Below are 26,264 nucleotides of genomic sequence, written 5' to 3'. Positions count from 1 at the left end.
CAAAAACAGCAAGGGATCAAATAATTATTTCCTTCACTGTATGCACGTTTTTCTCAATATCTGAAATTAAATCAGAATAAACCTTTCCCATTTTAGGTCAATTAGGATTACCATAATTTTTAATATTTGTCAAGTGCCAGAATAATGAGAGAGAGAGAATGTTTTAAGGCAGAGAATGTTTTAAGGCATATTTATTACTTACTGCAAAGTCAAAAGTTTACATATACTAAGATTACTATGCCTTTAAACAATTTTGGACTGCCCATATGATCATACTGTTAAAGGTCCGGGTGGTAGAACCTCTGTGCTGAGATATGAGGAGGGACCAGTGGGGCGTAACTGGACCCTGGCTACACGGCGGCTTAATCGACTCCGTGAACCAAGAAGGGACGGAGAAGGTGGAACAGGTGCCACACTGGGACCGACCTCCAGTGAGAGCAGGCAACTCCCACGGGACTGATGGCCAAAGCCAAGAGGCATGACAGATGAGCATGGCTGATAGACAATGCAGGTAAACGGGCAGGCAGACTGACAGGCGGACAAGGCTGATAGACAGGCAGGCAGCACTGGGACCTGAGGGCTGGAAAGAGTGCTTAGAATACAAACCACAACTTTGCACAGGCACCTCCATTTTTGAGGAGGTGCTTTAAATAGGGGCAGTCCTCCGGCCATTGGCCAGGCACTTTTTAGGACGGCGCGCGCGGCCCCTTTAAGAGTACAGTGCCCTGGGAAGACGCTGCGGTGAGACCAGAGGAAATAGCGGGGAAAGCCGAACCATAGCCGCGGTGATGAGTGGATCGACGTTTCTGCCGCGCAGGAGGCAGAGACGCCGACACTACACATATCACGTGTTTGGAAGCTTCCGGTTTTTTGGCAACATCTTAGTTATTTAGAGACACACGTATGGATGTATTTTAATACACACCTGACACACACTGCTTCTTTGTGTAGCATCATGGGAAAGTCTAAAGAAATCAGCCAAGATACCAGGAAGAGAATTGTGGACTTGCACAAGTCCAGCTCATCCTTGGGTACAATTTCAAGATACCTGAAGGTGCCTCATTCATCTGTACAAACAATTATACGCAAATACAAACAAGATGGGAATGTCCAGCTATCATACCGCTCAGGAAGTAGGCGGGTTCTGTGTCCCAGAGATGAACGTGCTTTTGGTCCAACATGTGCATATCAACCCAAGGACAAAAGCAAGAGACCTTGTGAAGATGATGGCGGAAGCTGGAAAGACTGTGTCAATATCCACAGTGAAACGAGTGCTGTATCAACATGGGCTGAAAGGCCACTCTGCCAAGAAGAAGCCATTACTCCAAAAGAAACCTAAAAAAGCCAGATTAATGTTGGCAAATGCACATAGGAACAAATACCTTAATTTTTGGAGGCATGTCCTGTGGTTTGATTAAACTAAAATTTTGGGCATAATTACCATTGTTACATTTGGAGGAAAAAGGGAGAAGCTTGGAAGCCTAAGAACACCATCCCAACTGTGAAACACGGGGGTGACAGCATCATGTTGTGGAGTTGTCTTGCTGCAGGAGGGACTGATGCACTTCACAAAATAGATGGCATAATGAGAAAAGAATAATATTTGGCAATACTGAAGCAACATCTCAAGACATTAGCCATGAAGTTAAAGCATGGGCAAAAAGGGTCTTCCAAATGGACAATGACCCAAAGCATACTGCCAAAATGGTAACAAAGTGGATTAAGGATAACAAAGTCAATGTTTTGGAGTGGCCACCACAAAGCCCTGATCTCAGTCCTATTGAAAATTTACGGGCAAAGCTGAAAAGGCTGCGAACGAGGCGACCTACAAACCTGGATCAGTTACACCAGTTTTGTCAGGAGGAATGGGCCCAAATTCCAACCAAACTATTGTGAGAAGCTTGTGGAAGGATATCCCAAATGCTTGACCCAAATCATTCAGTTTAACCCCTTTACCCCCCCAGGGTGGTTTGCACGTTAATGACCAGGACAATTTTTACAATTCTGACCACTGTCACTTTATGAGGTAAGAACTCTGGAATGCTTTAATGGATTCCCCTGATTCCGAGAATGTTTTTTCGTGACATATTGTACTTCATGACAGTGGTAAAATTTCTTCGATATCACTTGCGTTTATTTGTGAAAAAAATGGAAATTTGGGGAAAGTTTTGAAAGTTTCACAATTTTCAAACTTTGAACTTTCATGCACTTACATCAGAGAGATATGTCACACAAAATAGTTAATAAATAACATTTACCATATGTCTACTTTACATCAGCACAATTTTGGAAACAATTTTTTTTTTTTTTTTTTTTTTTTTTTTAGGGAGCTATAAGGGTTAAAAGTTGACCAGCAATTTCTCATTTTTACAACAAAGTTTACAAACCATTTTTTGGGGGTCCCCGTCACATTTGAAGTCACTTTGAGGGGTCTTTATGACAGAAAATATCCAAAAGTGACACCATTCTAACAACTGCACCCCTCAAGGTGCTCAAAACCACATTCAAGAAGTTTATTAACCCTTCACATGCTTCACAGCAATTAATTGAACGTGAAAGGAAAAAATGAACATTTAACTTTTTTTCACTAAAATTAACTTTTTTTCACTAAAATTTTACTTTAACCCCCAATTTTTTTTATTTTTACAAGCGTACCAGGAGAAATTGGAAACCAAAAGTTATTGTGCAATTTCTCCTGAGTATGCTGATACCCCATATGTGGGGGAAAGCCATTGTTTGGGCGCACGGCAGGGCTTGGAAGGGAAGGAGCGCCAATTGATGTTTTCAATGCAAAATTCGCTGGAATTGACAGCGGACCCCATGTGCCTAAACAGTGGAAACCCCCACAAGTGACCCCATTTTGGAAACTAGACCCCTTAAGGAACTTATTTAGAAGTGTGGTGAGCACTTTGGACCCCTAAGCGCTATGCAAAAGTTTATGACGTAGAGTTATGAAAAAAAAATCATTTTTTTTTCCACAAAAACGATCTTTTATCCTAAATTTTTTTATTTTCCCAAGGGTACCAGGAGAAAGTGGACCTCAAAATCTGTTGTCCAATTCCTCCTGAGTACGCTGATACCCCATGTGTTGGAGAAAACTACTGTTTTGGTGCACATCAGGGCTAGGAAGCGAAGGAGTGACGCTTTGGAATGCAAACTTTGATGGAATAGTCTGCGGGCATCATGTCACGTTCTCAGAGCCCCTAATGTGCCTAAACAGTGGAAATGGCCAACAAGTGCCCCCTTTTTGGAACGGATACCTGATTTGTGAATCTTATAATGTAGTGTCATACGTCAGTTGTGTAGTGTTCGTCAGGTTGTCATACGTCAGAAATTAATTTAGTAGTCCATGGAAGTATGGTACTTTTTGAAGCATTCTTTCATGCACAGGCCAGGTTTGTCGGGGCAGGTGTCACATTGATGAATGGTGTCCTTGCGTATTCACCTTTTATAAACACACTCGGCACTTCTTTTGTGACCTTTTTTTCCGCTGTGAGGCATCTGCCCTGGGAAATGCTGGTCTGGTACAATTCGAGGACCTTCAATTCCGGAAGTACTGGGGCCCGCTCAGTCACCACTGCAAAATATCAGGGCCTTGATAACTACCTCCTGGAACTGAAGGTACAACGTAGAAGTCTGGCCTGCACATTGTGATAGAAGGAAAGCGTTGTGCATTGCCATCTGTACAATGTGCACGGCCAACTTCTTGTACCACACCTTGGCCTTTCTCAAAGCACTGTACAGCTGGAGGACTTGATCAGAGAGATCAACTCCCCCCGTGTACTTGTTGTACCCCACTACACAGTCTGGTTTGATGACCTGTGTAGTGGAACCTTGTACAGTGCTGAGGGTGCTGCCATCACCATGTATGGTGGTCAAGAAAAGGACATCCCTCTTGTCCTTGTACTTGACCACCAGAAAGTGGTCGCTACATTGGGCTCTGCTCTCACCCATTCTGAGCAGCTGCCCAATTAGCGTCTTTGGGAGGCCTCTTTATTTTTGCGGACAGTATCGCAGGCTGCGGTACGTAGCGCAGAGAGGGACTAGAAAAGAGGGGCACCAGTATAAAAGTTAAAGTATAAGTGATAACCTTTATCCAGCAGTGTGTGCAACAAGTCCCACACAATTTTCCCACTCACTCCCAAAACAGGGGGGCATTCAGGGGATTTAATCCGGGAGTCCTTCCAGTCATAAACTCTAAATTTGTGAGTGTACCCTGAGGTACTCTCACAAAGTTTATACAGCTTGATTCCGTACCTGGCCTTATTATTGGGCAGGTACTGACGGAATCCAAGCCGCTCCATAAAAGCCATTAAGGACTCATCCACGCAGATGTCCCTTTGGAGCACGTACACTTTAGCAAACTTGTTGTTGAAGTGGTCGATGATCGGCCGAACTTTGAAAAGATGATCAAAGTTCGGGTCATCGCGTGCAGGACACCTTGCATTATCGTTGTAATGCAAGAACTTGTGGATGGCCTGAAAACATTTCCGGGTCATGACCATTTGTAACACTGGAGTGTTATACAAAACGTCAACACTCCAATATTGTCAAAGTTCTGGCTTCTTCAGGATCCCATATGAAGGACCAGGCCCCAAAACTTCATTATTTCTACTGCGTGTATAGGAGACCAGTTAGAAAATGATGAAGAGGGGTTTTGTTCCAAAAATTGATGAGCGTATAAATTAGTTTGGCCCACCATGAGGTTTACAAGATCCTCAGAGAAAAAGACTTTGAAAAAGTCTAGTTCTGTGAGGCCGGTGGTGTCAAACCTGATTCCTGATTCCGCCACAAAATCAGGAATCAGTGGCTCATAATTTTGGGGGGCAAGGTCCACATGGGGTCAGTAGTAGGGGGAGGGCGCTGGTTCATCTCTTCTCCTGGGGCGTCTGAGTGGCGGTTCAGCAGCACCTGAAGGACTCCCACTTTCCCGGCTCCATGTTTTAAAATTGTAAAGAATAAAGGATCTTCATATTCAATCGCTTGCTGGAGTGCCACCTTCTATCTGCTAACAGGATATCAAAGGAAAAATCTTTCTTTGCGCAGAGCACCTGCTGATTAGCGATCCCTGGCTATTTGTGACTGACGCTCACTGGACTGCAAAAAGGTATGCGATTGGAATAAGATCTGTGGTCACTGATCAGCGCTCGGCCGCTGCACGAAGCGCAAAGAAAAAGGAAAACGGACAACAGTCGAGCGATGAAGTGATGATCAGCACTTGGAGGCAGAAAGGGGTATGGGAAGGGGGAGAGGGGGATTGGGGTGGATGAGGAGGGATCAAAAAATCCTACTTACAGTTGTTGTCTTTCAGATGTCGTCTATCAGATGTCTTCTGTAAGATGTCTTCTGGAGCAGGAGCATCGATTGTGGTGTCACAGGCTTCTGTGGCCCAGCACGGAGCACAATCGGACAGCGTGACCGCCCTCTAGGAAAAAAAATGGTTAGTTGAAAAAAAAAAGGTAAAGTAGCGAGCACGAGTGCTGATCGGTGATTTGCGTCACCGATAAACTCTCGGTGGCTGCTGGATGTACGCACGGAGGTGGTGCAAAGTGAGGGGGGAGGAGAAAGAATTGACAGGGATGAAATAAAGTCGTGAAATGCAGCGAGCTTGGACGTTGATCAGTGAAGTAGTCACTGGTCAGCGCTCGGCCGCTGCAGGACGCACAAAAAAACAAACAAACTGGGGGCAGGGTGGGTAAAAAGGAGGGGTTTGGGGTGGATGAGGGGAGAACAGAGATGGACTTACCAAAGTCTTCTCTGTTCTTCTTTCAGCAGCAGGTCCAGGAGTAAGATCTGCAGCAGCAAGACACGGAGCAGGAGACCCAGGACGCAGCAGCAGGACGCCAGCGCAGCAGCGACTGGAGCAGGTGAGAAGGTCTTGTGGTGTCACAGGTGCTTCTGTGGCAACACAATGCCCAGCACAGAGGTGATCATACGTGACCGCTCCGTAGAAATCCTCACCAAGTGTGAGGAACTGCAGGGCGGTCAAAGGGGGAATGATAGGGTAGTGACAGCCAGGTCACAGGCCAGTCACCTCTCGATCAGGAACGCTGATTGGTGCGATCGATGATGGCATCGATCGCACCAGAGATGGCTGGGGCCTGGGCAGCATCACAGGGGGTCACAGGGAGGTGACAAGTCGGTCACCGCCCTGTGACCGCCTTGTCACCTGTGTTCAGGTACTCTGATTGGAGCGATCGATGTCATCATCGATCGCTCCAATCAGAGCTGTCTGGGGCCTCTGCTGACATCACAAGGGGTTATGGGGCGGTGACAGGTAGGTCTCAAGCCGGTCACCGCCCCGTGACCGCCCAGTCACCGCGCGGTGGCGCTATGATCGGTGCGATCGATGTGATTGGCGATCACACCAATCATAGCGGGTTGGGGAGAGGGCTGGGGTTTCTTAGCAACAGCCTAGGATCGATGCTCTTATGAGCACCGATCCCAGGCTGCACATCACTGTTTCCGGCAATCTGATTGCCAGAAACAGTGAGAAATGCTGTGATTGGCTGTTCAGAATTGTAAACTAAACGGTCCCTAATTGACCGACACTTTCTGAAAGTTATTGTGGTAGTAGATCACACGGCACTCCCAGGTCCGAGTTGACTACAAGTACACCCTAGTGTTTTCTGAGGATATTAAAGATATGGTCACTCTGATTGTCCAAAGTTCCTATTTCTCGTGTTATCCCATCTTTTTCTTGGTTAGGTATGAAGGAGTGTCTGTACCCTTGTTCCATGAATCTGGTGTTCATGTCTATTGGCCGTATATTAAAATCTGTGATATTAGAGCAGCTTCTTCTCAACCATAAAAATTGGCCCTTGGATATTGTTTGTTTTTTTTTGTTGTTTTTTTTTAGGGGGATGGGGTGGCGGCTATCCCACTTCAATAGTTTACTAGTGCTTGTAAGTATTTTGTAGATAAGTGTCGCTAGGGTCCCATCCCGCTATATCTTATTTAGAACATCCAGGAAAGGCAACTGGTAATAATTAACCTCTGATGTAAATCTAAGGCCGACTCTATTGATGTTGAGTTCCCTGACAAATTCAAGAAACTTTTCACTCGTCCCTGAGTAGATAATAAGAATGTCGTCAATATATCTATACTATGTCCCAGTATATGGATGCCACCACTTATGATCATTATGAATATTGTGATTTCCTCCCACTAGTCCAGGAATAGGTTAGCATACGAGGGGGCACAGGGGCTCCCCATCACAGTACCGCTGAGCTCGGGGGAAGTACTTCCTGTCAAAAAGGAAGAAGTTATGAGTAAAAGTGAATTTTAGAAGATCCTCTATGAAGTCATTATGTCTGCTACACTTTATTGATCTCAATTTCAAGAAACGTCTTACACCTCTGATGCCATCCTCATGCTGTATATTACTGTACAAAGCCTCAATATCTAGTAAAGCCTGCTCCCCTACATGCATGTATACATGCTCGAGGGTATACATGTAGGGGAGCAGGGAAAGGGAAGACCATTTTCCAGAAAGTTTATTCCAACCTCAGGCAGTACTGTGGGAACATTATACTGTGTGGGGGGCATCATACATACTGCATAAGGGGCATAATGGGGGCATTACACTGTGTGGGGGCATCATACATACTGCATAAGGGGCATAATGGGGGCATTACACTGTGTGGCAGCATCATACATACTGCATAAGGGGCATTACACTGTGTGGCAGCATCATACATACTGCATAAGGGGCATAATGGGGGCATTACACTGTGTGGGGGCATCATACATACTGCATAAGGGGCATAATGGGGACATTACACTGTGTGGGGGCATCATACACCCTGCATAAAGGGCATAATGGGGACATTACACTGTGTGGGGGCATCATACACCCTGCATAAGGAGCATAATGGGGGCATTACACTGTGTGGGGGCATCATACACCCTGCATAAGGAGCATAATGGGGGCATTACACTGTGTGGGGGCATCATACATACTGCATAAGGGGCATAATGGGGACATTACACTGTGTGGGGGCATCATACATCCGGCATAAGGGGCATTACACTGTGTGGGGGTATCATTTATCCGGCATAAGGGGCATAATGGGGGCATTACACTGTGTGGGGGCATCATACATCCAGCATAAGGGGCATAATGGGGGCATTACACTGTTTGGGGGCATCATACACACTGCATAAGGGGCATAATGGGGGCATTACACTGTGTGGGAGCATCATACATCCTGCATAAGGGGCATAATGGGGGCATTACACTGTGTGGGGGCATCATACACCCTGCATAAGGAGCATAATGGGGGCATTACACTGTGTGGGGGCATCATACATCCTGCATAAGGGGCATTACACTGTGTGGGGGCATCATACACCCTGCATAAAGAGCATAATGGGGGCATTACACTGTGTGGGGGTATCATACATCCTGCATAAGGGGCATAATGGGGGCATTACACTGTGTGGGGGCATCATACATCCTGCATAAGGGGCATTACACTGTGTGGGGGCATCATACACCCTGCATAAAGAGCATAATGGGGGCATTACACTGTGTGGGGGCATCATACATACTGCATAAGGGGCATAATGGAGGGCATTACACTGTGGGGGGCATCATGCATCCTGCATAAGGGGCATAATGGGGGCATTACACTGTGTGGGGGCATCATACATACTGCATAAGGGGCATAATGGGGGGCATTACACTGTGTGGGGGCATCATACATACTGCATAAGGGGCATAATGGGGGCATTACACTGTGGGGGCATCATGCATCCTGCATAAGGGGCATAATGGGGGCATTACACTGTGTGGGGGCATCATACATACTGCATAAGGGGCATAATGGGGGCATCATACATACTGCATAAGGGGCATAATGGGGGCATTACACTGTGGGGGGCATCATGCATCCTGCATAAGGGGCATAATGGGGGCATTACACTGTGTGGGGGCATCATACATCCTGCATAAGGGGCATAATGGGGGCATCATACATACTGCATAAGGGGCATAATGGGGGCATTACACTGTGTGGGGGCATCATACATACTGCATAAGGGGCATAATGGGGGCATTACACTGTGTGGGGGCATCATACATACTGCATAAGGGGCATTACACTGTGTGGGGGCATCATACATACTGCATAAGGGGCATAATGGGGGCATTACACTGTGGGGGCATCATACATACTGCATAAGGGACATAACGGGGACATTACACTGTGGGGGGCATCATACATCCTGCATAAGGGGCATAATGGGGGCATTACACTGTGTGGGGGCATCATACATAATACATAAGGGGCATAATGGGGGCATTACACTGTGTGGGGGCATCATACATACTGTGTAAGGGGCATAATGGGGGCATTACACTGTGGGGCCAGTAAAGGGGTCCTGTACTATGAGAACAATACGTTTCCTCCCTTCCTGTCTCCATAGTTGGGTCGTATGTATCTATTACAGGAAACAGAACAAAAACCTTATGATTCTTATAAAGGGGCAACACAAGACCCCAAAAGAGTCTCCGTGCTGAAGGGGTTAATGCCCCCTGCGCCCAGTAATGGGGTCTCCACATACCTCCACCTGCAGAGCCGCCACCACATATATGGCTGCTCTGTGCGCACAGGAGCTGTGATGAGGTCACAGGAGGGAGGAGTCAGGGGTCACATGATCAGGGGCCTCAGTGGATGCAGGACTCTGCTGTGCTGGTTGTCATGGTGCTGGATGAGCTGAAGTTTATGTGTGGGGTCAGGAGGGGTTTACAGTGTGGATGTAGCAGAGCCGCGTGTGTACGAGGTGTACGGAGCAGAGCCATGTGTGTACGAGGTGTACGGAGCAGAGCCGCGCGCGTGTACGAGGTGTACGGAGCAGAGCCGCGCGTGTACGAGGTGTACGGAGCAGAGCCGCGCGTGTACGAGGTGTACGGAGCAGAGCCGCGTGTGTACGAGGTGTACGGAGCAGAGCCGCGTGTGTACAAGGTGTACGGAGCAGAGCCGTGCGTGTACGAGGTGTACGGAGCGGAGCCGCGCGTGTACGAGGTGTACGGAGCAGAGCCGCGTGTACGAGGTGTACGGAGCGGAGCCGCGCGTGTACGAGGTGTACGGAGCGGAGCCGCGCGTGTACGAGGTGTACGGAGCGGAGCCGCGCGTGTACGAGGTGTACGGAGCGGAGCCGCGCGTGTACGAGGTGTACGGAGCGGAGCCGCGTGTGTACGAGGTGTACGGAGCGGAGCCGCGCGTGTACGAGGTGTGCGGAGCGGAGGCACGCGTGTACGAGGTGTACGGAGCGGAGCCGCGTGTGTACGAGGTGTACAGATCGGAGCTGTGTGTACGGAGCGGAGCCATGTGTGTACGAGGTGTACGGAGCGGAGCCGCGTGTGTACGAGGTGTACAGATCGGAGCTGTGTATACGGAGCGGAGCCATGTGTGTACGGAGCGGCCAATAGCAAAGCCCTTGAGGTGTGATGAACATACGACCCCCTAAAATAACCCCATTTCGGACACTGTGCCCACGAGGGAAGTCATCTGAGGGTGTAATGGGCGTTCTTACTGTCTTATCCCACAAGTTTCTCACTGATTTCTTTACCACTCGGTTGGGTGTAAATAATATTACATTTGCTCAGAGCCGCAGCGAGGGGCGGACATACCGCCGATGCAGCCGCACCCGGGCCCAGAGGTGGAGGGGGGCCCATGCAGGAAGGGGCATACTGCTCAGGCAGTAGACCACGCAGCTGCTATGGAGCCCCTTGACTGAGGGCTGATGCTGCTTAACCCTGTCCACTCCCACCCGTAATGATTTTTGACACCCTGGGCAAAGTGCGGCCATTGAAAAATGGGGCATGTCATGCAGGAGAGAGGCTGGTGGCCAATGAACGCTTCCCCATCAGACTGATAAGAGCGCTCATTGGCTGCTGTGTCTGTCCTCCTGCGTGGACTTACAGTGGGTCTTCTGTCTCCTGCTGTTCCTTTCCCAGTAGAATTTCCTCTAAGAGTAGGGGGTTGGGCGAGGAGAGTCCACAGCATCGGACAGCACGTAGGGGCAGGAAGCTGAAATCAGTCCTGTCTGCTGTGTTCCCTCCTCCACAGTGCGTTCTGCAGCCCTCTCCAGAAGACCCCAATATCATAAAAGATTAGTATATGAGTGTATGTATATGTGTGCAGGGCTGCCACCAGGAATTTCAGGCCCCATACTGGCAAAAACTTTTTAGGCACCCTGGAGACTCCGCCCCAGCTCCACCTCCACTCATCGATCCTTCCACAGTCACACCGCCCACTCTTGGAAAAACTCCACTTCTACACCACATCCTTATCAATCACACATTACGGGTATGTGCCCACGCTCAGGAGGCGTCTGCGGCCCCGAAGCTGCGGGATAGCCGTGCGGCTTCTGCCCTCATTTTATGCAATTGAGTGGTGCAATTTTTTTTTAGGACATGTGGAGTTTCCTCATAGAAGTTAGACTGTGGAGAAAGTCCACATGTGGACCCGCAAGAGAAATTGACATGATGCGGGTCTGAAAGACGCGACGCATGCCAGTTTTCGTGGGTGATCCATTGGTGCACAGAGTCGCATAGTGGACATGGGATTTCTAGAAATCCTATACACTATGCTGTAACACCTGGCCGCTGCAGGTTTGTTGCTGCATAAGCTGCAGTGTCAAACCCACAACAGCTCCTGACCATGTGCACATACCCTAACAGTTCCCATAGAACACCAGATCACATACAGTACCTTATGAAAGTATTTGGCCCCCTTGAACTTTTCTACCTTTTGCCACATTTCTGGCTTCAAACATAAAGATATAAAATTCAAATTTTTTTCGGAACAATCAACATCAAATGGGACGAAATTTATTGGATATTTTAAACTTTTTAAAAAAATTTAAAAAGTGGGGCGTGTAATGTTATTCGGCCCCTATACTTTCAGTGCAGCAAACTCACTCCAGAAGTTCAGTGAGTATCTCTGAATGATCCAATGTTGTCCTAAATGACTGGTAATGATAAATAGAATCCACCTTGTGTAATCAAGTCTCCGTATAAATGCACCTGCTCTGTGATAGTCTCAGGGTACTGTTTCAAGTGCAGAGAGCATCATGAAGACCAAGGAACACACCAGGCAGGTCCGAGATACTGTTGTGGCGAAGTTTAAAGCCGAATTTGGATACAAAAAGATTTCCCAAGTTTTAAACATCTCAAGGAGCACTGTGCAAGCGATCATATTGAAATGGAAAGAGTACCAGACCACTGCAAATCTACCAAGACCCGGCCGTCCCTCTAAACTTTCATCTCGAACAAGGAGAAGACTGATCAGAGATGCAGCCAAAAGGCCCATGATTACTCTGGATGAAATGCAGAGATCTACAGCTGAGGTGGGAGAGTCTGTCCATAGGACAACAATTAGTCGTACACTGCACAAATCTGGCCTTTATGGAAGAGTGGCAAGAAGAAAGCCATTTCTAAAAGATATCCATAAAAGTCTTGTTTGAAGTTTGCCACAAGCCACCTGGGAGACACACCAAACATGTGGAATAAGGTGCTCTGGTCAGATGAAACCAAAATCAAACTTTTTGGCCACAATGCAAAACGATATGTTTGGCGTAAAAGCAACACAGCTCATCACCTTCAAAACACCATCCTCACTGTCAAACATGGTGGTGGCAGGATCATGGTTTGGGCCTGCTTTTCTTCAGCAGGGATAGGGAAGATGGTTAAAATTGATGGGAAGATGGACGGAGCCAAATACAGGACCATTCTGGAAGAAAACCTGTTGGAGTCTGCAAAAGACCTGAGACTGGGAGGGAGATTTATCTTCCAACAATACAATGATCCCAAACATAAAGGAAAATCTACAATGGAATGGTTCAAAAATAAACGTATCTAGGTGTTAGAATGGCCAAGTCAAAGTCCAGACCTGAATCCAATCGAGAATCTGTGGAAAGAGCTGAAAACTGCTGTTCATAAACGCCCTCCATCCAACCGCAATGAGCTCGAGCTGATTTGCAAGGAAGAATGGGCAAGAATTTCAGCCTCTCGATGTACAAAACTCCTCTTCCCTCATCCCCTATAGTAATTGTCCACGGGAGAAGAGCTGACACTTTGGCCAGTTGCCTCTATGCAAATCAACACACACATGAGAAGGGCCTTGTAAGCAAATGCTGGCCCAAAAGGTGCTACCAAACCCAATTGACACAGCCTTGTGATAGATTTACAGCTAACTGAGAAGGTTGTATTCTCAGTGCTTCAAAGGGAATGTAACAAAGGCCTGCAAAGCGCCCAAAGCCGATATGGAATAACTAAAGTTCCATATGTCCGATAATAATGGGGCCTATATTTTGGGTGGCAGGGTCAGCTAAGGAACAATATGGATATTTTCCCGTCTCTGTAAGCCCCTCTGTGGCGCAAAAGCAACAAAATAGCAGACGGCAGGTATACCGTCTGTGGTCTCTGGAGAAAGGTAAAATCATAACGGAAAATATGGTATCACTTTCGGGCCTCTATGATCAACCCATGATAAGTTATCGCAAAAAACAGATATCTAATAAAAATATGAAGGCTGGAGACCAGCCCCCGTGATGTCATCACAGGGGGTATGTGGGCAGGTCTCCCCTTAGGCATAAAAGAATCCACGGAGGATGGATCAGCACTTATGTTGGAAGTTACATATTTTGTGTAGCACGGGTCACATTCGCTGAACAGCATCGGAGTGCTTACCTCCAACTATACGGAGTCGCCCCTGCGAACTGTATAGAGTAAGTTGAGAATTGGAAGACAACTGTAATGTGTTACCTGAGAAAGGTTTTCTATAGAGTGTGGTGTCCACTTTATGAGATGTTACTATATTTATTTAAATGGTGTTGAACAGCAATGATGGCCAATGCGTGAGGGATGGAGGAATACAGGTTGACAACATTTCTGGTGACAAACCTATATTCTTCCTGCCACACGAACCTGTCAAAAACCCTCACGACAGATGTAGTATCTTTCACATAGCCTGGTGTTTGAATAACCAGAGGATACAAATGTTCACCAGCCATTGGCTTAAATTCTCATTCAATGAACCCATACTCAAGATAATAGGGCGAAGGGGGGGGGGGGAGAGATACCCTTGTGTGTTTTGGGGAGCCCATGAAAATTGGGTAAAATGGGATAATCAGGTAACAGCCAGCGCTGAATTTTGTTATTAAACACCGACAAATAAATGCCTTCCTCCAGAATACTGGACAACATTGTTTTATACAAATTGGTAGGATTCATAGAGACCACCAGAGCAGATTTCATATATCAACAGTTCTAATAGCACATACTCTGGGGCATCAGAACATGTCGTGTCCATACATAATAATGATCTCACACATTTTTCTTTCTTTGGTCTTGAAAAAGTTAATTATCCGGTAATGGGTGGAAACAGACAGAAACACCTTAATATGCGTGAAGCCTTCTGGATTTGATGTGTACATACTAAATACCCTTCGGGTAATGAATTTCCGCAATGACCTGTTTTACATCTATTGATGAAATTCATACTGGTTTATTCCCAGCAGACATCTATATGGTGACATTCCAGGTTTTCTGAATTTATTTTGTGTTTTTCCGGTTATTATTTGCCGGTGTACTTATTTGCCTTTCTGTATATTGCGCTATCATCGCTGATTCATCTTCGCAGAACGCACATAAATGATGCAAATATCTTAAAGATTTTTCAGCAATGACGGAGTATTTCCATTGCAATGTTCTGCAGCTTATTTATTTTCCATTTCTCATATATTTATTTTTGTCAGTTTTCTCGCAATATAATTCAATTATTTGTTTTTCGTTGATACAGATAGAAATTCCCGCTACATCCACAGCTTCACGATTCAGTTCTGCATCAGATATTTGTTTTTGTCAGTTTTATTATAATGTAATTACCTGTTTTTCGTTGATACAGATAGAAATGCTTCCTCCATCTATAGCCTCATGATCAGGTTTTCCATCAGACTCTATGCAGACGTCTCCCATTGCCATTGATCTGTTATACATTCAGCTCTTGGATATCATGGATTTGTACGCTCCATCTAATCTGATTCGCCATTACAATGCTCCACAGTAATCTGATTCGCCATTACAATGCTCCACAGTAATCTAATTCGCCATTACAATGCTCCACAGTATTCTGATTCGCCATTACAATGCTCCACAGTAATCTGATTCGCCATTACAATGCTCCACAGTAATCTCACCAGTGTTCTGTACTTGTTCTCGTCTGTTTTACAATGATGCATCTATTTGCCTCCCGTTGATATGACAGATAATGCTCGGTATATCTGCGGCTCTATGATCCTTTGCCAGGATATTATACTTTGCACCAGATCAGATGTGGGTGGATTTCCTTGTAAATCTTCTACTATGTAATCAATTTTGATTTGCATAATTTTTTCCCCTCTATATGTTCATTGTTATAGGTTTATAGTTTCTCCATATTGGTTATTGTGCATATTATTTTATATTATATTTTTACGTGTGTCAGATCGATAAGAACAATATTTCTATTCACAATTTAGACATTGATATGCTTTTTCTCTGTTTATTGGACATTGTTATTGCGATGCTCTATACTGAATCTAGCATCCATCTCATGTATACATGTTCCTGTCCCTCTATAATCAGTATATCCTCCCACCTTCCGTTGCTATAGTTGATGGCATTTGCGATGTTCTGACCCTGTGATCTCACACCTGTACACTTAATCCCGGTGTTGTGTTCCTATATGGGATAATCCCTGGCAGCTAACACCGGAGGTCTTCACACAAATGTCCTGCAATAAACAGTTTATATACAGAGGGGGATACGGATATGCATGAATAAGAGGATGAGGTCTAATTCTATCTTATTTTTCACCATCATGGTGTTTTGCATTTCTGGCTTGTTGTGTGACGCTTGTAATAATCACCTTGTCTGTATTTGATCTCGTTGCCTTCAATGTGAACTGTGGCTGGGATTTTCTTCACACCTTTTGCAAGTCTAATTGATTTCTCATTTTGTATTATGTGACTCCATTGTGCTTGTATATATATATATATATGACTTCATTGTCCTTTTCTCATCTGCTATGACTAAGGGCGCAACCCTAGCGCCAGAAACGTGTAAGAATTTTAAATTTTTTGTTTTTTTTTAAATGATCCAATATATTTTTCTCATATTTTACCTGTTGGAGTGCCGATTTTCTCCTTTTCGTTTTCTTCATATGGCTGTGCTCACCAGCCGGACCGGCACCCTTCAGTGGACTATCTTCACCCTGTTTGGATTCAGCGTTGCAGCTCCCTAACCCTCCCTCCTGTTTCTTTACAATATTTTAACACGTATCCTAGGCCTCGATGTTCCCCATACAAACTTGCTCTTAGAATTGTTGAGACGGGAGAAATCTGAGGAACGCAAACCGGAACGGTCTGAAATATATAAAGAAGATCTGGTAAAATGTCCATTTTGATCACACTAATACAACCAAACCAGGACAAGGGTTTCAAGTTATAATTCATTAAATTTTTAACCATTTGTTCAAGGACGGGGGATATAATTTAAACAATACAGATCATCCAAGTTCCCCAGAATTTGTATACCCAGGTACTTAATTGTGTCTTTTTGCCACTTAAAGGGAAAGTTAGAAATGAGTTATTGTGTCAGTTCAGCGTTAAAAGTTATGTTATGGCTTCTGTTTTAGAGTAGTTGACTTTAAAATTCCTTACATGGCCGAGTTATTCAAATTCCTTTATTATAGAGGGAAATGAGATCATTGGGTTTGAAACATAGAGCAACAGGTCGTCTGCATGTAGAGCTAGTTTATAGTGATGTGAGTCTATAGTAACTCCACTAATATCTGGATTTGTGTGTAATGCTACCACTAAATGTTCCATCACCAATGTGTATAGGAGAGGTGATAAGGGACACCCTTGTCTCGTCCCCTTTTTAATAGAAAATGTGTCATATAGAAGGCCGTTTACCCTATCGCTTTAGGATCAGTGTAGAAGGATAGAATTTTAGATAACAAGAAAGAGTCCAACCTAATTTGTGGTAGGGTGCTCTTCAAGAAAGTCCAATTCACTGTGTCAAACGCTTTTTTAGCGTAGGCAGAAACAAGGCACATTGGGATCCCCTGTTTTTTTGCATGTGAAATTAATGTTTTATTTTTATTATCACGAGCTTCTCTGTCCTTAATGAAGCCAACCTGATCGTTGCTGACAATTGAGGGTAGATTGTGGGAGAGCCGTGTTGTAATTACTTTAGAGAATATTTTGACGTCTACATTATTTAATGATATTGGATGAATATTAGGGCAGGTATTTGGTCCTTTTCCAGGCTTTGATAAAACCGTTATTTGAGCCTTAAGTGATTGGGGGGCAAAAGGGGGAGTCTTCTGAGATATTATCGAACACTTTGGCTAAAAATGGTAATAACAGAGGTGCAAACATCTTATAAAATCTATTATTGAATCCATCTGGCCCAGGGCTCTTCCCGATAGGGAATGATTTAATGGCTTCTCCTATCTCTTGTTCAGTGAAAGCTTGGTCTAGTATCTCCTCCTCAGGGGTCTGTAAGGAAGGAACGGCAGTGTCCATAATATATTTGTCATTTTTAGTTTCAAGAATATTAGGTGGTATGTCGTGGTATTGTCCATGAATATTATATAGCGAACTATAAAAGCAACTAAATGCTTTAGCTAGGTCAGTGGGGTTATGAATTTGTTGTCCGGGGGCCCCTTTTATTTTGGATACGTATGTCCTTTACACGTGTGGATGTAACCTCCTTGCCAATGAGCGACCACATTTATTTGTGAATTCGTACGAGTATCTTCACATGTGATCTTGGCATTTTGTATACGTTTGATCTAGTAAAGACCTTCGCTCCTTTCTTTTTTTTCAATCAGATCATTTTTATTTAACAAAACAAAGAATTACCAACATTTGTTTTTTTTAAATAAACTTTGTGACAAAAAAAAATAAAGAGAAAAACCAGTAAACAATACGACAACCGGTTTACAATGATATAAATCCCAATATCGCTCTATAGTACAATGGTTTGGAACAGTAATTTGCACATAAATATCTGAATACTTCATGACTGCTTATTTTTTTCCCTATTGAGACAGCAAAAGAAAAAGAATATATCTAAGAAGGGACAATTGTGTGGACTGAGACAATTATTATTTGCTGACACCTTGGGTATAAGGATATAAATTCCTGGTTTACTATAAGGAAATGGACAAACGATCCAGTATAGTATTTCTGTGAAGGTTCTTTGAAGCAATACCTGGTGTATTTAACCATTGTTCCCATATTTGTATGGATTTCTTGAGAGCGTTCCTTTAATATAAGCTCCACTTTCCAAGCATAGAGTGTTATTTTTCCTGGATTTTAGTTCTGTTATCGTTTGGGGAGAATTGTCTATCCAATGTAGTGCCAACAACTTTCTGGCTTGGAATAATATTCCTGACCTAGCTATTGCCATATGGGAGTCTGGATCTACGTCCTCTCCCAGGAGTCCTAGGATACAGATTTTAGGTTCCAACTGAAGTTGTATCCCAAATACAGATAGTACAAGAGCGATCACCCCCTTCCAGGGGGGTGAGGTGGCCACACATATCAGGATTGGGGGATGAGGGGAACCAAGCATACCAGGATTGGGGGATGAGGGGTACCATGCATACCAGGATTGGGGGATGAGGGGTACCATGAATACCAGGATGAGGAATGGGGTGCCATGCATACCAGGATGAGGGGTACCACACATACCAGGATTGGGGGGGTGAGGGGTGCCATACATACCAGTATAGGGATGAGGAGTGCCATGCATACAAGGATTAGTGGGTGAGGGGACCATGCATACCAGTATTGGGGGGTGTGGGGTGCCATGCATATCAGAATAGGGATGAGGGGTACCATACATACCGGATAGGGACCAAGGGTACCCTACATACCAGGATAGGAATGCGGGGTACCATGTAGACCAGGATATGAATGCGGGGTACCATGAATACCAGGATAGGGATGAGGGGTACCATACATACCAGGATAGGAATGCGGGGTACCATGCATACCAGGATGAAGGGTACCATGCATACTAGAATAAGGATGAGGGGTACCATGCATACCAGTATAGGGATGAGGGGTGCCATGCATACCAGTATAGGGATGAGGGGTGCCATGCATACCAGGATAGGGGATGGGGTGCCATGCATACCAGGATAGGGATGAGGGCGCCATATATACCATGATTGGGGATGAGGCGTGCCATGCATATCAGGATGAGGGATTGGGTGTCATGCATACCAAGTTTCTGGGATGAGGAGGCCATACATACCAGAATTGGGATGAGAGGTGCCATGTATACCAGGATGAGGGATGAGGTGTCATGCATACCAGGATAGGGATGAGGGGTACCATGCATACCAGGATAGGGATGAGGGGTACCATACATACGAGGATAGGAATGCGGGGTACCATTCATACCAGGATGAGGGGTACCATGCATAGCAGAATAGGAATGAGGGGTACCATGCATACCAGAATAGGGATGAGTGGTGCCATACGTACCAGGATAGGGGATGGGGTGCCATGCATACCAGGATAGGGATGAGGGAGCCATATATACCAGGATTGGGGATGAGGCGTGCATTGCATACCAGAATGAGGGATTGGGTGCCATGCATACCAGGTTTCTGGGATGAGGAGGCCATACATGCCAGATTTGGAATGAGGGGTGCCATGCATACCAGGATTGGGGATGAGGGGTGCCATGCATACCAGGATTGGGGATGAGGGGTGCCATGCATACCAGGATTGGGGATGAGGGGTGCCATGCATACCAGGATTGGGGATGAGGGGTGCCATGCATACCAGGATAGGATGGTGGGGACAGGATGGGGGCAGCAGAAATACCAGGAGGGGGGCAGCACATACCAGCATGGGAGACCATATACCAATAAAAATGCTCGCCACCCGGGCGTAGAATGGGTTCAATAGCTAGTTACAATATACAGGAGCATGATCTGACCAAACAGCAGTTCCTACCTGAGATGTAGGTTGCCATGTAGGCAAGTGACAGCTAATTAAGAAAAGGACTATATGGCTATGCATAATATGTAAAGGAGAATAATAGGTATAATCCTTTACGTCTGGATGTAGTATCTTCCATACATCGACCGGTTGAGACCAAAGCACAATTAGCAAAGCTTTTGTTTGTGTTTTAGATTGGTGACTCCAGCTCAGGGACGTGTCTAAAGAAAGATCCAAGACTAAATTAAAGTCACCTCCAGTGATAAGGTCCTCCGCAAAATATTTTAGTTTGTTTAAGTAATGACGACTTGTCTTAACTTGGTCACTTACAGGCTGGAGCTGTCTGGCATCATGAGGGTTAAGACTGCTTCTTTTTCCATGCTGAGGTGAGGCAGTAATAGCTCCGGAGCAGGAAGATAAGACCTTCCATAAGAAACTCTGCATACCAGACATGCTGACAGAGGTGGAGGACCTCAGATTAACCTCTGATCTCTTCTTTCTTTCCCATATCGAAAGTCATGTTTGAGGCTGTAAATTGCTTATAATTCCGCCAAGAACACGGTCTGAAGAGAGTACTCTCAGTGTGTGCATTCTCATGGTGATATGTCCAGGCCATGTCCTTCCTGTTGATGTACAATACGTCTGAAGGTGGCGTTGATTGGCAGCAGGATTGTGTGATGTAACAGCCTTACAGAAACGCAAGTTGTGACACCAATGGAACGGCGCCAGAACAGGAAGTGCGTATGAGTGTTTTTATTTTAACAAGGCCAAACATGAGGAATGAGAAGGAGTTGTCCTAGTAGCGGACAACCCCTTTATGAAGATACAATATTCGGTTAAAAATGAAAAAGGCTTCTCCCCTGTATGACTTCTCTGAAGTTTGTTAAGAGTTGATTTCCGTGTAAAACTTTTCCCATATTAAGAACATGAAAATGGCTTCTCGTCTGTGTGAGTTCTCTGGTGACTAAGAAGTGATGATTTCTTCACAAAACATTTCCCACATTCTGAACAGCAAAAAGGCTTCTCCCCTGTATGACTTCTCTGGTGATTAACCAAATCTGATTTCCGGCTAAAACATTTCCTACATTCTGAACAGCAAAAAGGCTTCTCCCCTGTGTGACTTCTCTGGTGATTAACCAAACTTGATTTCCGGCTAAAACATTTCCCACATTCTGAACAGGAAAAAGGCTTCTCCCCTGTGTGAGTTCTCTGGTGCTCAACCAATTCCGTTTTCCGGGTAAAACATTTTCCACATTCTGAACAGGAATAAGGCTTCTCCCCTGTGTGAATTCTTTTGTGCGTAACAAAACCTGATTTCCAGCTAAAATATTTTCCACATTCTGAACAGAAAAAAGGCTTCTCCCCTGTGTGAGTTCTCTGGTGCTCAACCAATTCTGTTTTCCGGCTAAAACATTTTCCACATTCTGAACAGGAAAAAGGCTTCTCCCCTGTGTGAGTTCTCTGGTGCTTAACCAAATCTGATTTCCAGCTACAACATTTTCCACATTCTGAACAGGAAAAAGGTTTCTCCCCTGTGTGAGTTCTCTGGTGCTTAAACAAATCTGATTTATCTTTAAAACATTTCCCACATTCTGAACAGCAAAAAGGCTTCTCCCCTGTGTGAGTTCTCTGGTGATTAACCAAATCTGATTTCTGGTTAAAACATTTCTCACATTCTGAACAGGAAAAAGGCTTCTCCCCTGTGTGAGTTCTCTTGTGCTTAACCAAACACGATTTCCGGCTAAAACACTTTCCACATTCTGAACAGGAAAAAGGCTTCTCCGCTGTGGGAGTTCTCTGATGTCTGATTAAACTTGATTTCTCTGTAAAACATTTTCCACTTTCTGAACATGAAAATGGCTTCTTTGTTTTAGGATCAATTTCTTTTTTATTGCTTATTTTGTGACTTTGATTTTCCTTAGTAGTCGATAATGAATCAGAAGACAGGACCTGTTTCAAATGATCAGATGACAAATCTTTGCTGTGAAGGGATGATTGTAAATCTGGAGAAATGTCATTCACTTCAATTGTATCTTGTGTGATCTCAAGATCATCGGATTTAAAAATTGAAGATGTCAGCTGTCCCTCTGATCTCCTGGTACAGTCATCTGCCAAGAATAAAACCAATTATTATTTATGAATAACATATCCTTAAAATTTATATTGTTGAATATTTCTACTTAAACTCTACGTAAAAATGTACTTTATGTAAAAGTATCATTATTTACCAAGAAAACATATCACAGAAAAATCAGCCTTACCAACACCAAATCAGATAACAAATGCATTAGCATTTTAGTGTTGGTTGGGTGTACTGGGGTGTCTGTCCATGTGGGGTGCACTTATATAGTGCTGGGCAGCCTTCCTACCCAGTATGGACATCATCAGTATCCTAAGCCAGACACTGTGCATCAAACCTACCTGTGTGACTGGCGTCCTATGCAAGCTTCATCTGTGTGCATCTTTAATACTAGGCAACCACCCCCTCCATGAATTGGTACGATTATTGGTGTTAGTAAGGCTGTATCTTTTTCTGTGATTTTTTTTAATTTTGCCCTATGTTAGCCGTCATTATTCACCAAGACAATAACAGTTCACAGTCTAATAGAAAACCTCATAGCATGAACCAGTAGAGCATGGTGTTCATTCTGCCTCCCAAATATGGAATAAAAAGCCACAAAACAATGTTATGTAGGCAAAACTAATATCAATAAAAACTTCTACTCATCTCACAAAAAACAAGTCCCCACTCAGGTCCATCACCTGTCAATGGAAAACCAGAGGTTTCCACATTATTAGTGGCTCAAAGGCTTTTGAAAAGCAACATGGCTTCCATAAACCAATCCAGCAATATCCACTCCCCCAAAGTCAGATCTCCCCCTCACTTCTGAGCCTTGCAGTGTGCCCAAACCACATTTAGCATCCATGTATTTGGCAATACTATAGTGAGAAGAACCCACTTAATTGATGTTGTGTGTCTCCTTTAGCACAATATGGGCACTATGTGTTGGGTAATGAAATTATATATTTGTAATTTTCACTCTCCAACATCCACTGCGTGCTAATTTCCGGAAAGTGCCTGTGGAGTCAAAATAGTCACTACTCCTATAGATTAATTCACTGAGGGTTATAATTTCCAAAATGGAGTCACTATGGGGATTTCTACTGCTCTGGTTTTCTGCCATTTTGTCATATTAGGGCTTCTGCAAATGATGTGTCCCATCTCCTCTGGGATCTGCTCCTGTGACGTCTGCTTCTGTCACCAGGAGCCGCCTTATTCATCCTGCAGGTGGCGCTGGTGATGGAGGAGACATCAGAACCAGAAGCTCTGGGCGGCGCAGGCTCTGTCCAGCCTCTAAGATTAGGGTGCCTGGGACCTGTAGCACCATCCAGTCTGGCAGTATGGGTGTGTGTGCTGTCCAGCTGGAGTAATCTGCTCCTTACTTCAGCCATTTAGAAAGCACTACACCCTACTAAAGCTGGAAGCATATTGCTGGAAGCTGCCAGATACAGACAGCCTTGTTCTCCTCGGGTTCAGTCCTCTGTGCTCAGCTCCCGGCTTGTGTATTTGATTCCTGTTGTGACCTCGGCCCGTTTACTGACTACTCTTGTGTGATTTTGTATTTTCTCTGACCTCCATGTTCTGACCCGGCTATCTGACTATTCTTCTTGCCATCTCACACCACAGAACATTAGGTAACACTGTGGCCCAAGCTTAGGGGGGTCTCTGTCTAAGTCCAAATCCATGTAGAGGGGGTAAAAGGATGATGAGCAAGGCAAACCCTGGGATCTGGAAAATGGAGTAGATAGCGCTAAGCCTGTTTGTGGTAGCCATCTTTTGAGCTGTCAGGTGACAACGAACAGTGTCCCCAATACATTGTGTCTGCACACCATCCCAGCAAAATCTGCATTCAAATAGCTAAATGGCGCTCCTTCCCTTCTTAACCTGCCATGTGCCCAGACAGTAGTGTACAATTGCATACAAGGTATTGTCAGATTCAAGAGAAGTTGGAATATTATTTGTAAGGTCCATTTGTTTCCTATTATCCTTTGTGAAGAATTCCAAAGTTATCACCATATAAAGTGACACACGTCAGATTTGAAAAATGTCAGAGATAGGTGCTGGGAAAGGAAGTTGTTTCTGCGCTCTCTGGAGTCACGACAAAGCATTATTATGGATAAAAATGTAGGTTAATTGTCTACGCGTTTCAGAGACCACTGACTCCTTCCTCAGGACAAACCGTACATAACCTCTTTAACGGGTTTAGTGGTTTAATAACATAGCGGGTTTGGGGGAGCAGATGAAGCTCTCCATTTTTCAGCTCTTTGTGGTTGTTTTTTTCTTTCCATTTTTGGAGCATCCTTCAGTTAAGGGTAAAAAAAAAAGCAAAAGCATTTAGTCAACGCCCAGAATATAAATACCCCGATACCACAAACCATTCAGCAGTTTTGCAGACATTGTGTAAAATCAAAGTAAAATTCCCCGCAATCTTTCAATTTGTGTTTAAAAAAAAAAAAATTTGAAAAAATATCTTCACAAAACTCAGTTTTGCTTCTCTCCATGGAAATCTTTAGCAAAAGGCGAAAGATTTTTACATTCTGAAGAGAAGCCAGAGTATTTTTCCATAGATTTGAAAAATGGGCCCAGATAGGAACACAAAATTGGCTGCAGGAAGGGGTTAAATCAGAGTATTTTGGGCACTAACTACTAAAGTAAAAACTGTGAGTATAGACAATAACACATCTACTGAAATGATCAAACTCAACAGTCTCCATCAGTAAGTAGTGAGTAACTAGTGGTGAAACCTCTCTGGGGTAATTAGAGTATGGGGCTCGGTGGCTCTTGGCAATCTAAACTATCGTAAGGGCCAATATTTTCTGTCAGACGAGTTTCAAGAAGAAATATTAGACGTTCAAAGAGAACTTTTTATAATAGTGCAGAGCTGAGGTGTCTTAAATTTAGCTTAGAGATATATCATGGCACAGGTGTAATGTTTTGGTTTTTTTTGTTTAGTTTATCACAATCTGGTTTGAAGTTAGTCGGTTTTAAAAGAAACTGAAAAGTCAGGATAAAGGGAAACTCTTGTTATTGTACAGAAATTCACACTTGGCCCTCACTGCACATTTAATGTTGTAGATCATAAATGTGAAGTTTGGCCAGAAAGACTGGACCTGGTCTTGTAGGAACCATATGAGGACATTCAGCAGCACAGAATGGAGAGAAGGTAGATTCATCCAATAAGATATCAGGGATCTAGGAAGCCAACAGCATCATTACCCTCCACTTTCTCTTACAGGCCCATCATAATATTATTCTTCAAGTGATTTTCTGGCTTTGTGGTTTACAGATCTGGGCAGGTAACGTCTCCTAATCACAGGGAGTAGGTGGATCCTCCAGGTTGTAAGTTCTATGGAAAAGGGTTTCAATGCCCAAAATCATTTGAACAGTTTTGGGTGGAAGAGAATGTTGTGGTCTAGAGGCAAAATGGTGATCACACGATTGTGATACGGCCGGACTACACAACCGATAAAGCAGCCACAGCCGGTGACTGAGAAGAATCTGTAACTTCTCAGCAATTAGTGGTTACTACTCACCTGGGTAGTCATATGTAGGAATCTCCTCTTTACACCACTCATCACCCCTCACATATGTCTCTGTAGTATTAATATGGGTCAGATCTTCACCCTGAAACAAATATTGTAAAAGTCACAAACAGATGCAGAAGTCCCATCTATGATCAGCTCTAATCCTGCCATCTTCACCGTTCTCATTACACAAAAGGAAAACACATAATACTGGTGGATAAAACAAGACTGAGCACAAGACCTTCACAGCCATCTACACATCATAGGGGAGATCTCATGACACCTTCTCTCCATCTACCTGATGATCCTGAGGAACACTGGGATCTTCTTGTTTATAGTCCTGTGGAAGAAGAGGATGGGGACATCTCTCTGGTGTTGTCCTCTTACTGGATAGATCTGGAAGAAACACATACAGGGACTGAATTTATTCTTTACATACAGATAATTATAGGCCGTGTGTATTTAGTCCTGTCCATTACCTAGTGATGTGAGGGGCTGGGGAACCTCCATCATGACGTCTTTGTACAAATCTTTGTGTCCTTCTAAATACTCCCACTCCTCCATGGAGAAATAGACAGTAACATCCTCACATCTTATAGGAACCTGACACATACAATGATACCGTCATCCCCCCGATCCTTTCATAGCGTTACTGTATAATG

The 26,264-nt window shown here is 44.4% G+C and overlaps 1 protein-coding gene and 1 non-coding gene across 5 annotated transcripts in view; both read right to left on the bottom strand.

Moving 5' to 3' along the window:
- Positions 1-20,248: 20,248 nt before the first annotated feature.
- LOC141207915 (uncharacterized) overlaps positions 20,249-26,264 on the bottom strand; it is a 30,023-nt gene continuing 24,007 nt past the window's right edge. For 3 of the 4 annotated variants that reach the window (XM_073664479.1, XM_073664478.1, XM_073664480.1), the window contains exons 10-13: positions 26,082-26,205; positions 25,901-25,998; positions 25,612-25,702; positions 20,249-22,124 (exon numbers count right to left, since the gene is read on the bottom strand). In XM_073664479.1, the coding sequence (XP_073520580.1) occupies positions 20,935-22,124; positions 25,612-25,702; positions 25,901-25,998; positions 26,082-26,205 (1,503 nt within the window). In that variant the 3' untranslated portion in view covers positions 20,249-20,934. The remainder of the gene's footprint in view (positions 22,125-25,611; positions 25,703-25,900; positions 25,999-26,081; positions 26,206-26,264) is intronic. The other variant, XM_073664481.1, reaches the window with a different exon arrangement.
- LOC141207936 (U5 spliceosomal RNA) lies at positions 24,517-24,635 on the bottom strand. Its single transcript, XR_012278210.1, has one exon. It is a non-coding gene; the product is annotated as a U5 spliceosomal RNA (small nuclear RNA).

This window comes from Phyllobates terribilis, unplaced genomic scaffold, assembly GCF_046119375.1.
Source record: "Phyllobates terribilis strain yellow unplaced genomic scaffold, ASM4611937v1 Scaffold_167__1_contigs__length_4167997, whole genome shotgun sequence".
Taxonomy (NCBI): Eukaryota; Metazoa; Chordata; class Amphibia; order Anura; family Dendrobatidae; genus Phyllobates; species Phyllobates terribilis.
Note: the sequence above shows the minus strand (reverse complement) of the source record. Positions and strands in the feature narration are given on the sequence as shown.